The sequence below is a fragment of the Haliotis asinina genome, chromosome 6 (genome assembly GCF_037392515.1).
Source record: "Haliotis asinina isolate JCU_RB_2024 chromosome 6, JCU_Hal_asi_v2, whole genome shotgun sequence".
NCBI classification, from domain to species: domain Eukaryota; kingdom Metazoa; phylum Mollusca; class Gastropoda; order Lepetellida; family Haliotidae; genus Haliotis; species Haliotis asinina.
The window spans coordinates 1055083-1069886 of NC_090285.1; the positions used below are offsets into that span (position 1 = coordinate 1055083).

The 14804-nt window shown below is 42.2% G+C and overlaps 2 protein-coding genes across 2 annotated transcripts in view; both read left to right on the top strand.

Moving 5' to 3' along the window:
- Positions 1–319: 319 nt before the first annotated feature.
- On the top strand, positions 320–11148 carry LOC137287098 (sodium/iodide cotransporter-like). Its single transcript, XM_067819233.1, has 15 exons — positions 320–685; positions 1018–1083; positions 1465–1516; positions 1751–1818; positions 2380–2534; positions 4679–4819; positions 5320–5449; positions 6711–6799; positions 6891–7006; positions 7537–7604; positions 8216–8302; positions 8850–9025; positions 9313–9416; positions 9758–9864; positions 10500–11148. Exons 1-15 carry the CDS (start codon positions 320–322, stop codon positions 10527–10529), a joined length of 1755 nt encoding a protein of 584 aa, XP_067675334.1. The 3' UTR covers positions 10530–11148.
- Positions 11149–12315: 1167 nt separating this feature from the next.
- Positions 12316–14804, top strand: part of LOC137287425 (sodium-dependent multivitamin transporter-like) — a 47669-nt gene continuing 45180 nt past the window's right edge. The window contains exon 1 of the mRNA XM_067819695.1: positions 12316–12390. The gene's annotated coding sequence lies outside the window, so the exon portion shown is untranslated. The remainder of the gene's footprint in view (positions 12391–14804) is intronic.

Consider the following 14804-nt stretch of genomic DNA (forward strand, 5'->3'; position numbering starts at 1 on the left):
TTGCTTCAATCCACATTACAGTCTTCTACGCCAAACTGACCAGAATTGGTGGATGAACCTGAGGCGAGTACACGCGACAGTCATACGTCATCTGTATCATTCGCCAACTGGATCAAAATAAAAGGGGGCTTATAACACTACCCTGGCTTCAAGAGTAGACACTTGTGGAAAACGTACTAATGTCGCATAGGTCGTTGTCACAAGCAGCGTGTACACAGTAATAGTCACCTATAGAGTGTGTAACTGTTTCTCTATGGAGCCTGAAACAGGTGTAATAAGGCGAGCTAACTGATTTTGTTTAGTATGTTCAGGAGTCACCATGGCGACACCGTACAGCATCCAGACCGGGGAGGCGAAGACTCTGGGTGTGTCTGACTTCATTGTGTGTGGTGCCTCTCTCGCCTTTACCCTGGGTATAGGGCTGGCATTTGCCATAAAGAGCAGGAAAAGTCAAGACCCATCAGAATTCCTCGTCGCCGGAAGGAGTATGGGCGTACTTCCGGTAACATTGTCCTTGGTTGTCACGTTCATTTCAGCGTTGACCTTATTAGGATTACCAGTTGAGACATACACCTACAGCACAATGTTCTGGTGGTTGGCCTTGGGGATGCTGATCGCAGTGGCAGGCTCAGCTCACATCTTCAACCCCGTCCTGCACAATCTCGGCATAACAAGCGCTTATGAGGTGAAAAACGCATGCTTTCTTTTTCCATGCAAAGTGGTATACATGTAGTGAGGAAATGGCAAGTTTATATAAAATATTTTAACGATATTTTACTTCAAATGGCATGGCTTCATAAAATATCAGTTCATGCACCGACTATCGAGAAACTGTACATACCATTGTACCGTCTGTCCTAATCACTGAAATGTTGTCGCAAATAGTTGCAACATTGCTGATACCGAATCAAACACACACCACTCACAAAGGGTCAATAGTTGAGACAGAACATTATATCTCTGATGTATTAAGGTGTAGATTTTCTCGACGGTGAAAGTTAAGCCTTTCCATTTCAGTATATGGAATTGCGATTTGGGGCGACTGTGAGACTGATTGTGTCCTTCTGCTGGTTATTTCAAACAGTAAGTTGTGACGTTTGAACACTAATTGAATAACTGACCTTGCCGACTTGTGATGGGAGCTCACCGGTGTCTGATGACCTTTTGTTTATCTGGTATTACACGAAACCACATTATGACCTGCAACTGTCAGGAGCCGTCCATTTAATACTGGATGTTGTTGTGGTTGTTTTAATTCTTTTTTCTTTGTGTGCGTGTGCGTGTGCGTGTGCGTGCGCGTGCGTGCGTGCGTGCGTGCGTGCGTGTGTGTGTGTAGACAGAGAGATTATAGAGTAGGTGATTGAAGGATAAATAAGGTTTCACATAAACTTAGTTTGGGGAGATACTTGAAATGAGAATGCCGTTGACAAATGACGATGGAAACAAGTTCCATTTGATTTTCAGCTGTTCTATTTAGGCAGCGTCCTCTACGCCCCATCGCTTGCACTGAAAACATGTAAGTAACTCTGATTGCCTTGGTACTCTTGTGCATCAGGCAGGTAAGTCAAGACCTCTAAACAGATTCATTACACATGCAGTCCTTTTAATGAAGACACCTTGCGCTGTATGTTTCAATTCATACACACGCAGACGACAGAAATGCAAATACTATTGTCAGCTGGGAATTGTCAGATCTCAGTTCTGGGTTGTCAGCTATGGCATGCAAACATTTCAATTCCTGCTGTTTCAGTTTCTGGCCTAGACATGTGGGTGTCTATACTCTCTGTGGGCTGCCTGGTCACTCTCTACACGTCAGTGGTAAGATACGCCTCGTGTGCATGTGCGTGTGTGTGTGCGTGGGCGTATGCGTGTGCGTGTGCGTGTGCGTAAGTGTTGATGAATATACGTGTTTCCGTAAATGTGTGTATGTCGCGAATATTATAGTTGAAGTTATGCCAGTCGGTTTCTCAGTGCCTGTTTGAGTGAGCGTCAACCTTATTTGGTAGGTAACCCGAGGTGATTAGATGTTGTCGAACATCAGCTCTCTTTGGTACTGAGAAACCTAGCCATATAATCTGGGCTCTGAACCCTCAATTGCAGCTTCCGGTTTATTGAGACGATGCATTTCTGCTCAGAGAGCTGCAGTGTGACAGGCCTAATCCACACTACCTCCATATGTGTTCTGAGTGTATCTGTTTGTCAGAATGTATCTTTTTGACTATGTATAGTGAAAGACTTTTGCCAGTCCGGTGTCGCCATTCGATGTAAGGGTATGGGGATAACTATATAACATCCTGGAACCATGACTACACGTTTTACTACTGATCCAATGGCATGGTCTTTGTCGGTTCATCAGCCATGTGAATGATCTTTTTTCAGGGAGGAATGAAGGCTGTACTGTGGACGGACAGTTTCCAGGCTGTCATCATCTTGGTTGGCCTACTGTCTGTGGTGATCCAAGGATCAGTCGTGGTGGGCGGGTTCGGAAGAGCGTGGGAGATTGCTAACGAACACTCCAGGATAGACTTCCAAGAGTAAATACACTGCTGATTTCTAGATGATCAGAAGGATGTAGATTCAGCTCATGAACGTATCAGACGTGCACAATCACATTATTTTTATGAAAATAATTCTGGCTTTGGTGATTCTCGAGTAACGATGATTTGCAAGATATGCATGAAGACATGACGATATTGTTTACTGCAAATAACGCGTGAACAATAGCAACTAGACACGTTTCATTGGAAATTTGTACTAAACCATGAGGCCTAGGTATATACATGTTATATTATGAAGATGAGTCGCTATCTAACAGTGACGACACCGTGTGTTCATGAGTCACTATGAGATATTGACGACACCGGGAGTTTGTGAATCACTATCAGATAATGACGACGTCGTGTTTTTGTGAATCGCTATAAGATCGAGAGGGCACCGTGTGTTTGTCAGTCACTATCAGATAGTGACAACACCGGGTGTTTGTGAATCAGTCAGATATTAATGACACGGCTGATTGTGACGCACCATGAGATAAGATTCTTGAGAGGCATTTAGAAGCTGGTATTGAAGTAAAAGGCAAATAATGTGGACGACAAGTTCTTGATTACTGTATGTCACGACGTCTCTGGTGTATTTCTAACCCCTTCACCGGGTGAATTGATACAGACACGATACATTAATGAATATATATACTAAATTGTACATGAAACCAGTGTTACACGTGTATTTCTGCTCACATGTGGTACCTGCCGTAATAAACAATGCAAAATTTCGTAAAGTGTAATTTGACAGGGAAACGTTTGGTACACAGACATTATCCTCAAGAATACAATGCATACTACTTAAAACCAGGTGGCAGGTTGTCATCAATATCTCATACAAAAGCGCTCTGGACAAGCTACTTAATGTCTCCCTGTCCTTTCATACTGAAATACCTGATTGTGTGTGATTCTGATTCTAAAGGGACATAACTATTATCATTTAGGACAATCAGGATAATGAGAAAAAGCTGTTTGCACAGACTCCATCTCAAAAAGTAATGCATAACTATGATTATTGAATCTCCGGTCTCCTTAACTGGTTCAAATCCCAACATTCCATCTCATTATGTTTCATTTCTCTCCAATAGTAATCGAATAAAAAGTATTCTCTCACGGGCTCTTTAACAGTCCATTGCAATATCACATGTCCATATAATTATGACCCCTCTACAACGTGTATTTTACGTGTGTATGCGTGATCAACCTCACTGATTTATCCTTCCTTCCTTCCTTCCTTCATCGTAATCTATCTACATCTGGAGGAACGCGAGTAGATTCACGCCTGTGGCTAGGGTGTCATTATGTCTGCTACTACCTGCCAGTAGATGTTGCCATTCAACATGCATTCTGTAACGAGTAGTACTTCTTGAGGTGTTCCCGGCGAATACTGCTTGAAATTGTCATTAATTGGGTGCACTGAAGAAAACCAGCAAGAGCATATACTACTGCACTATTGACGTTAACATTTCGTTGGCTAGTTAACTAATGAGTAAAGACATTCACAGACTATTTACCTGATTTTCAAAGCGGAGAACGAAGCACGCTATCACTGATTTCATACAGAGGTGTTATTCAGACACCGATGTCGAGCCAATACCAATGTCTTCTTGAAAAGGTTATGTAAAAACGTCCAGATATTATCGCGTGACTGCTGGTGGGGCTGACAGCGTACATCATCCAGAAGACAACGCTTGTCTTATGTTACGTGAAGAAGCATATGTATTCACTTTTCTCTTTTTCAGTTGTGCATTCCGCCAATGACTACATCGCGCACTGACTTAACCCTGTCTCACAGACATTAAACAGGTTTATCTTTTTGCCCATTTAGAGGCACACACTTCCAGAGCATCCTAAGTTCTTACGGGTGTGATATCTAGCAGTAGCTAATTGTTCGCTGCAATGGTGGAACTGACCAAAGTTGTTGTTGTACACTGTAGAGAGGTCGCCTGTGTTTGTATGACCAGACAGCTGAATAAAGCAAAGTGGCGACTTAGTTACAGGGACCTCAATCACGCCTTCCAAAACTTGAACAATTCCAAAATTGCAAAGTTCAAATTCAGCTCGTTTCAGAAATCATGTTTCTTAATCGATTGTTCCATGACCCCACCCAGTCTGTTTCTCACTCGGTGATGTTGCAGTTTCAGCGTCGACCCACGCACCCGCCTCACCTTCTGGTCAGTGGCGGTGGGCGGCGGCACCACTTGGATGGCCTACTACTCCGTGAACCAATGTCAGATACAGCGGGTGTTCGCCTGTCCATCACTCAAGAAAGCACAAGCGTAGGATATCAACCGCATTAGCCCAGTTGGGGAGACGTTTGGACGACATAGCACTTAGTGATTGGTATTGTTTGGGTGATAAATATAACCTACATCACACAATGGGGTTTCCGAATGACGTGGTCAATCATCGCCTCATAGTACGGGGAGTTGGTCCGATACCGCCAATCACTGCCTACTCGCTCTGACACCAATTGCCTAAAACACGCCTTTTAACTGTATTTGTTCAGCTTTTGTGCAGGACAATGCCACTTTATGGCCTCGGCCCAGCGGTTGTAGTGCGTCTGTGTTGTGTGTTGTACTATTGTACTCAGCGTCTGCTGTGTGTTGTACTGTTGTACTCGAAGTGTGTCGTACGTTGTGCAGGGCAATATGGTTGAACGGCATGAACGCCCTGGGCCTAGCAGTTGCACTGAGACTGTGTTGTATGTTGTACTGTTGTACCCAGTATCTGTTGTATGTTATACTTTTATACGCGAAGTGTGTTGTTTGTTGTACAGGGCAATGTGGCTGAACGGCCTGGGCCTAGCGGTTGTAGTGAGTCTGTGTTGTATGATTGGCGTGTTACTGTTTGCCTTCTACGAGGAATGTGATCCACTACAGTTTAACCTGGTCGACGGAAAAGATGAGGTAAGGACATGGTACACTTCTATACATCCCCCATCATTTGGTGATAAGGAATGTTCATTTTGGTTAGACAGTGATGATCGCTAGCATCAGCCGCTATCACTGGTTGCTGTTTGACATTTGTTACAATAAACCTATCACCTGAATAAGGGGCAAGAAGTAGCACAGATACGCCATGTTAAACACAATACAGAAGACATTCATAGACTCGTGTAATTGATGAATACACCGAGACCGTTATTCTACGGTGTTTCCGTATTGCAAGTATCAAACTGCACACTGCAAATATGTTGATACAAACATTTGTATATGCATTCTTGACGTGGGATACTTGGGGCACACAACCATCAAATCTTTGCATCACCGGTATCATATATTATGCCCCTTAAAACAGCCAATCAAACAGAAGTATTCTACTATGAATGAATGAGTGATTGACGGGTTATTTGAGAAATGGATTCAGTTTGGAGTTACGTATTGTTTCTTACCTTTTACCTCGACAAGTGGAACATGTTAACTACATTTAACATGGTGTATTTTCTCATATACGAACTTAAGCTCATGGTTCGAAGAGAAGAGGGGGGTTTGTCTGTTTGTCACCACTGTCTTCAATATTGCTGCTAAATGATCAACATGGATACTGAGACACCTGTCAACCAGGTCAGCGAACCTGGCCACCCGCTTCTGTTAGTCGCCTTTCATTGGCAGATGGATTGCTGAAGATTAATTCGAATAAACACGACGAGAGGTTTCTAATATACAGTCTCTTTCAAATTTAAAATCACAAGTGTACTGGATAATGAAAGTGACTTCAGAAACATATGGCTAATACCAATAACAGTACACACACCTAGTGCTAATACCAGTACACACACCTAGTACTAATACCAGTACATACATAGTACTAATACCACTACACACCCAGGGCTAATATCAATACACATGTGTGACCCAGGCCCACATGTCATACCAAAGCTATGATGCGGCCATTTGACGCTGTCATGGTGCTAGCCTCGTTTATCCATGAAGCGATGTTATATCGGGTTCTAAACCGATGCCATGAAGCCGTATGTAAACCAGTGTAACGATTACTGGCGTCAGGGGTTGGTGAACCATTCCATTTCGTGTTTTGGGGTACAATCCCGTTTCGTGTGTTGGTGCACCATTCCGTTTCGTGTGTTGGTGTACCATTGCGTTGACAATTACGAATACTTTGTTCAGAAAGTTGATTAAATTCTTCACTTGGATGGTTCATGGGTTTCAGTTGGTTCCTCTGTTCGTGATGGACATCTTGGGACACCTGCCGGGTCTACCTGGAATCTTCCTCTCCTGCGTCTTCAGTGGGTGTCTCAGGTATGACAACATTACTCCATCAGTTTGTACATCAACATCCATAGATGTCAAACATCAGTGTAGACTGACCCTACCTGTGTTATCATTGTAGCACCCTGTCGTCTGGCATCAACGCTCTGTCGGGGGTCCTCCTCCAGGACTTCATCAGACCTCACTGCGCCCGCAACATCAGCAGCATCACAGCGACCGTCATCACCAAAGTGTCAGGTGAGCTGCAATGTCGGTGTACTGCGTAGGTCGTACGTCCACTACGTTACCTTGCTGGACATGTATGCTGGTGATGTGTTCAGGTTTGGGAACATAATATAACCGTAAGCCATATGTTATGTATGCCTCGCTAACTTCAGTGATGCATGGTATCGCACACCAGTTACCATGGCGATACTCATATCATTAATCCTGTGATTGTCTCGATTGCTTGTAACACACAAATCTAAAATGTGCCGATTACAGCAGATTCTCATGTAAACGAGAGTATGAATATCCATAACGACAGCAAAAACAAACACGCAGGTGCAATTTACACAGTGCAATCAGCTTCTGTATAATCAGTCGCAGGCAGGCACGTCAGTAGTAGAAACAATGTATTTGTAGAAACAGTATGAAATAACATGGTGAGATATAAACTGGCCCTAATCGACAACACTACGTCTCCACCCACATCACTTAGACAACAAGTGGTTGTGGAGCACTGGATGTGCAGTGTCTACTGTGTGTCAATCTTCTGTGTGTTTCAGCTGCAGTCTGTGGATTCGGGTGCATCGGACTTGCCTTCCTCGCCGGAAACTATGGGAATATGTTACAGGTAAGCATGAGACCATCCCTGGTTAGTCCCGACGTTACTGACGTTGGATGACGAGGTAAGTGTGAGAACATCCTTACTTCTATCAGTCGGCTCCTGTTCGTGTTGCATAGTATGGATGGGTAGTGTATTTATTACATCATCGTAGTAGATCCATTGACAATATCACATAGTGTAGATGAGTGAAGTAACTATGGTGTCATACTGCTGAGTTCAGCCGCACACGGTGCTACTGGTAAGGGTAGGCCTCTAGGAGATTATCAGTACTTGGATAGGTGTCAGCTGGCGTAAACCGGAAGTACAAGTTCATGCCGATGGCACCTTGTGTGGACTTGAAGTGTGGCATTGCCTGTTGTTTACAACAAGTACATGCTTCTGTTGGCGGCAACTGGTCTACCCTGGAAGTACAGTTTCATGGTGAAGGAACTAGTGTAGACCGGAAGTAATATCTCCTGTTGGAGTCACCTGGTGTTGCCCAGAAGTACAGTCTCCTCTTGGCGACACCTGGTGTAGATGTTAAGTACAGGAAACTGTGAGATGATTCTGATGAATGGATGATCACCACATTAGAGGTGATTGCTAAACAATGTTCCTCTAACTGTATGTGTTTTCAGCTTTCCTACATGGTGATGAGTGTCTTCGATGGACCTGTGTTTGGAATCTTTATTCTGGGAATGTTCTTCCCGCGAGCCAATAAATGGGTGAGTTCAACTTTCGAGACAATCGTCAGATTCATCGTCTTAATTTTAATCATGGTAAAGGACTGCATGAGGAATACATGCCTTTAACATATTAACTGTACAGATGTTTCAGTGGACTGCAATAGTGCAAAATGTGTGACCCTGAATCAAAAGCAAGGCCTTTCAATTAAGTATAAGCATGTACTGTGTTGCGTGTGGATTCCTACCTTAAAATATATACTGCAGTTTACCTGGAATTAGAGTGAAAGTGTAAGAGTTAAAGAACTAAGTGTAAGGCCAACAGACAACAAAGAAATATGATGTTATGAAAACGTGATTTCTGAGATTAAAACGTTCACAAATCACTTCAAATGCCTACAGCGAATTAGACGGCAGCAGTAATACATGTAAACTAAAACATCACTACCCCCACCCAGCCTCCCCCTTCTCCCCCACAATGACTATCAGACATGCACTGAATATCCCCTCATGTACATACAACCTCCCTTCGCTGACATTCAAAACTTGATGATACATGACAGTGATGACGCGGATGTTTGTGATGCAGGGGGCTGTTTGTGGCTACATGGCCAGCCTCGCCTTCACGACGTGGATCTCTGTTGGAGCATACGTCAATCGCGTCACCGGCCCAACATTACACTTGTCAGTCCACGGCTGCAACTGGAACGCTACCAACTTCACGATGCCAACTACCACCTTGCCCCACGAAGCGTCACCTGAAGGGTAGGTGTACCTGTGCTTTCATCCATTACTCGTTGTATATCACCTGTGTGGTGACACTGGACATGTGATGCATGCTGGTGTAGACGAAAGGCATCTGATTTAGCGGCTGTCTCCACCTACTGAAAGTGTGCATTATACGTGTCACACAATGCTGTCTACAGAACAAACTTCAACCTGTGCTACTTCAGTAATTGTACGATCCGGTGACCTTCATACGTAATAAAACAAACTTATGATGATCTATGGAAGAGGACAAAATTGAAAGTGATCTGTGTATTTTTATTCAGGGACGACACATACCTGAGCATCTACCGACTGTCATTTCTGTACTACACCTTGTCTGGAGCCATTGTCAACGTTATCGTAGGCGTGGTCGTGAGTCTAATTACAGGTACAACGTCAGTGATCTGAAAGCCAAGAATGGGTAGTGTTTTAGAATTCCGTTAATAATTCTTCTAATACACAGAACACTGTCTCCATACATCCACATACGAGTCTCACAGAGATCTGTACTTTTAAAGGCTGACAAAGCAAATCGGCAAATGGAAAAGCAAATGGACCTAACATCACTATCACAATAGGATCATCTTGTTTTTAAAATGAAAAAAAAAAGATTAAAATTATTAGATTATCTTTCCCGGCTCTGGACACATACCGTGAGGATACAAGCCTAAGTACAGCTCTGGACTACCTCCAGCATCACTTACAACCCTCTTTTATATCTCTCTTTAGGTTATTGGCACCCAGTTTCCACAGACCCAGAACTAATCACTCCTATCGTCAACTACCTTTTCCAATGTCGGCCGAAGAAACATGACAATACAGCCACCGGTACAGAGGTAGGGGACACCACTGACAACTCGGGGTGATCTCTCCTCTTGTTGCACCTGGCTAGCTTAAAGGCTGATTCTGTATAACACATTTAATATACGTACCACTTCAACTTGTGTGACCTGACAAGGAATGCAAATAAAGAAAACCTGATCTGCTAACAGGTAGCATGTTATCTTGGTATTTAGTTGACTCCTGGAGATGACAGCCATATTCGCCATTTTACTGCATATTAGGCTGCATAAAAAATTAAATGTTTCTCGGGTACATTTTTCTCAAAAGTGACGAGGGCCGTAGGACTGGTTTGTTTTAGTTTTAGTTTTTACTTTTTATATAGAAACAAAGTGAAGAGGAACACACTTTTTCACTCCAAGAAATACAGCTTGGAAAGTTTAGCACGCGTTAATGAGCTGTAGATTCAGTCACACTCGTTCTTGCTGACATTCATTCTTATAGTGGACAGATGGATGACCGGGACGCGGCTGAGTAAACATTATTGTTTTTAAATAGCAATAAAAAATGTTACGTGCACAAATAAAAGTGACGCGTCGATACCTGAGAAACATTTCACTGTTTTTGTTTGGTTAGCCTTAACTGTATGATGCTGCACACATTCTTATCGATGTATGTTCCCGTTCTATAGATCCAGGGAACAAGCACAGAGCTGGTTTAGTCCAAGACTAATTGTGGCAACAAGCGCTTGACTGAAGAAAAGACGTGAAGAAAATATGAAAATGCCCCAAACAGATTTTTTTGTCGTTTTTAAAGACAGACAAAGCCTGGAACACACATCTCTAATCACGGTACCTGATGTACATAAATTATACTCACATTCTCCTCTCCGGTTTGAAAAGGAATCGGCCATCGCCCCCACTTCCCGACATCTCCATGTCAATGTATCCCTGTTCAAAACACCCGAAGTGAGCTCGGGTAGTCTTATGCTTAAAGCGTTCGCTCAGTACGCAGAAGACCCGTGTTCGACTCCCAGTATAGGCACAATGTGTGATGCCCACTTCTCGTGTCAACCGCCCTGGTATTTCTTGAATAATGCTAAAAGCGGCGCAAAACCAAATGTACTCACTCACTCACTCAGTCACAACACCCGTGAACTGCTCCCATTAAAACTCTTTAGTCTGGGCGGACAACACCTTTGCTGATAACAAATCAATATCTAATCAATAACTAATCAGTGCCAGTGTATGTGTACACATATCAAGACGGAGTAACATGCACATGCTACTGTAAATCAATGTTGCGGGAAGTTTATGAAATAAAGGTATGTTAATCCATTACTTTGACTCAGTTAATATTTTTTCACAAGCACCGACTCTTCTTTGTCTGGTATAATGTTCGCGTCTCCGACTAAATCGGAAATATGTATAGAGATATATGCATTTCTTTAAACTCCAGTGGAATTATCGACAAAATCACTTAATTATGCCGCTATGTTGGTGAGTGCGGCGCAAAACTCACCACTCAGTTATGACAATACATTCTTTAAATCTGGAAATGATCTCCAAACAAATTCTTATCCGTGGTTATTCGCAGCTGTTTGCCCTACATTTTCATACACATGTATATCAGATACATTATGCCTCATATTTTCAGATATTTACTCTGAACATATAGTAGTGTCAGATAGGCATTACCACAGAAGGGTTATATAGGTCGAGAGTGGGGATGAACGCAGTGGGGCTGTTGTCTAATTCAGTACAGTTTAGACCAGTGAATACCCGTGTGAGAATTGATCTTCAGTAACCCATACTTGTCGTTAGAGGCGACTAACGGGATCTAACTAACTAACGACTAACGGGGTGGTTAGGCTCTCTGTCATAGTTGACACGTGAATCCAAATTGCGTAAACCGATGTTCATGCTGTTGATCACTATATTCCCTCATTCAGACTCGATTATGGACAGACCCGCCATATTGCTGGAATATTACTTAGTGCAGGGTTAAACAATCAATCAAACAAGCAACGGGTACAGGTTTGTTTCCGCCTATCCTAGACACGAACTCGCTGCAGATGAAGCCACAAGGACGCACATCATACAAGGTCATGTAAGTGACTCGCTGCAGATGAAGCCACAAGGACGCACATCATACAAGGTCATGTAAGTGACTCGCTGCAGATGAAGCCACAAGGACGCACATCATACAAGGTCATGTAAGTGACTCGCTGCAGATGAAGCCACAAGGACGCACATCATTCAAGGTCATGTAAGTGACTCGCTGCAGATGATGCCACAAGGACGCACATCATTCAAGGTCATGTAAGTGACTCAGAATAAAAGAAAACAAACAAACAAACAAACAAAACCCAGTCACACTATAAGATCCAACATGTACATTTCCACATGAAGACGCTGTAGATATGTTTGGATCAATACGTGACGTAATGTAGGCGGCAACAGATGTAAGCAAGCCATGTAATCACATACGTTCTAGGGTTGGTCCATATATACAGTATCGCCGGTAACTGTTTCAAACTTCCAGCTGTACTGAAGACCCGGCTGCTACACGCTCAAATACAGGTTATTATACTATACTCGTTAAACGATATCTGTTGAAACAATTATCTTACTGTCAAAATAGAAATGTACCTCACATGTTTAATTCGGGTTTGGATGTTTATAAGTCATCCCAAGTTCCATTCTGTAAATCGTGTTCAACTGTAAATCTCGATTAAATGCACCAAACCCAGGGTAATAGTGGATTCCCTCACCCACTGTTAATCTATTGACAAGCCATTGCACTTAATAGACGCGGTAAGCAAGGATATGCTTACATACCCATCTTCAGAGGCTCACGTCAGTTTACTGAGGAAACAAACGTTCTCCTTCTTCATCGGTAGCATCTACGTATAAACAGGCAGACAAGAAGTAGGCATCCCCAGCGCCACTAGTTGTGCTCCCCTCCTTTTCTTTAAACAAATGAATCAAATATTTCTGATCAGTTTGGCAGAATCAAATAATGTAAGTGGGTCCTAGAGTTTATCGTAGGCTTCTGGTGCATCTAAAATCGTTAGATGTTCAGTAACAGTCAAATAGCCACTTGGCTTCAGGTGGTCTACCTGAACACGTTAGACTTAACATGTATTTCACATATTTGATCTATGCATGAAGATTCTGTTTGATAGCCAACTCCCAACAACACTGTATGACTCCAGCTTCCCATCCTTAGCTGTTGAAACTGAACTTAGAAGGTACAATCGAGCATTCCCGTTTTAAAACGATTTCACATCACTCTTGCTCTGAAGTTGTTCCATCAAGTTTAGTATAATATTGAAGACCTCGTTAAAGCTCTCGGAAACTTGTATGGAATACATGTGGAGGATACCTCAAAACCTGATGCTTCTGTCACCAAATATATGCACCGTTTAGATCCCTATTTCTTTGCACATGTCTATGACTGATCCCACTAGTGGGGCAGGATAATTCACCTTTACCGTGTTACGCGAACAGGAGCCGTCATGGATTGTCTTTTCTAGTTTCGATAAAAATACAGGTTGCTGTCGTACAGCTGTAATATAGCTGTGATGCACTGAACAAACCCAAAGTACTCTAGTCATACGTGTACAACGGACTGGTTTTAGAGGAAATATCTTATAGAAATGAAAACTATCGCTTTCATTAAATACATATTCATGTATGCTTACATACAAAAGGCAGTCTCTGAGCACCTAGGTTCTAGATATATATCTGTAGTTGCAGTTATTTCAGATACCTTTATCATAAAGCTATAATCGGTAGTATGACAGATAGCAATCAGTGTTATTTCTATGACGCCAGATATGCTTATAAAACGTGATGATATTAGTTGCCATATCAATTTGTTTTACATGTATCCTATTTCATACATTACCAAGTATATAGACTGGTGGCCTGGAATACAACAGCGAACAAATGGTAGTGTCATTCAAGTGTGTTTATCACTTACAACATTCTATATAAACAATAAAGTACTATACATGGTTTCTAACACATATGTGGCAATTCAAGTGGAAGACGTGAACTCAAGTTGATAATTGAACATGTCAAGTATTAAATAATTTATCTTATACTCAAGCAAGGAATGTTGGACTTCCTCAGTTAAGTAGGCGCATGGCTGAACAATTAGATGAATGAGTGAGTGAGTGAGTTAGTATTTAACGTCACATCGGCAATATTGCTGCCATATCGTGACGAGAGCGATTAATTATAAAAATACAAATGAACAGCATATACATTGTAAACCCCTGTCATGGAAGGACAGTAAAACTAACTAGAACATCACAGAGTTAATTGTAAACCAATAGTGAGTGTTTCCTGCAATCTGATTGGTTAATTACCCCTGTCGAATTGCATTCGACATCACTGATAATAATGGCCCAATAAGCTGACGCCGTTGAGGACGATTATTTTATGGTACTTCAACCGCCTTTTGGGGGTACAGCCACTAACGGTTTGAGTTACTAATTTAATCTTCCAATTATACAATATTTATCTATTTACAATATATTTAACAAGTCTAATTCCTTTAAAAATGCAATAATTAAACGAGGACTAATAGTGCTAAAAAGATCCTTCATAGTTCGTGAATTAAAATACTGATCCCTTGTGATGGAATACTCAACACAGTCAAGCAGGATATGCTTGACTGTGATTCTTTCATCACAAGGGATGCAGAACGGAGGATCCTCACCTTTCAAAAGGTATTCATGAGTATATCTGGTGTGGCCAATACGACATCGGCGCATGATGACCTCTTCAAATCTGGACTGACAACCCAAGAAGGTATACCCAATGTAAGGTTTATTGCATGTAATCTATATTTACACTCACTTGGGTATCCAATTTCTTTTGCATTAGAACACGGATATACGATGTAATTGTAGCTTTATAATCAGAGTATGTAATAAGAAATGGTGTCACAGATTTGTTGAGTGCTGCCTTGGCATCAAGATCAG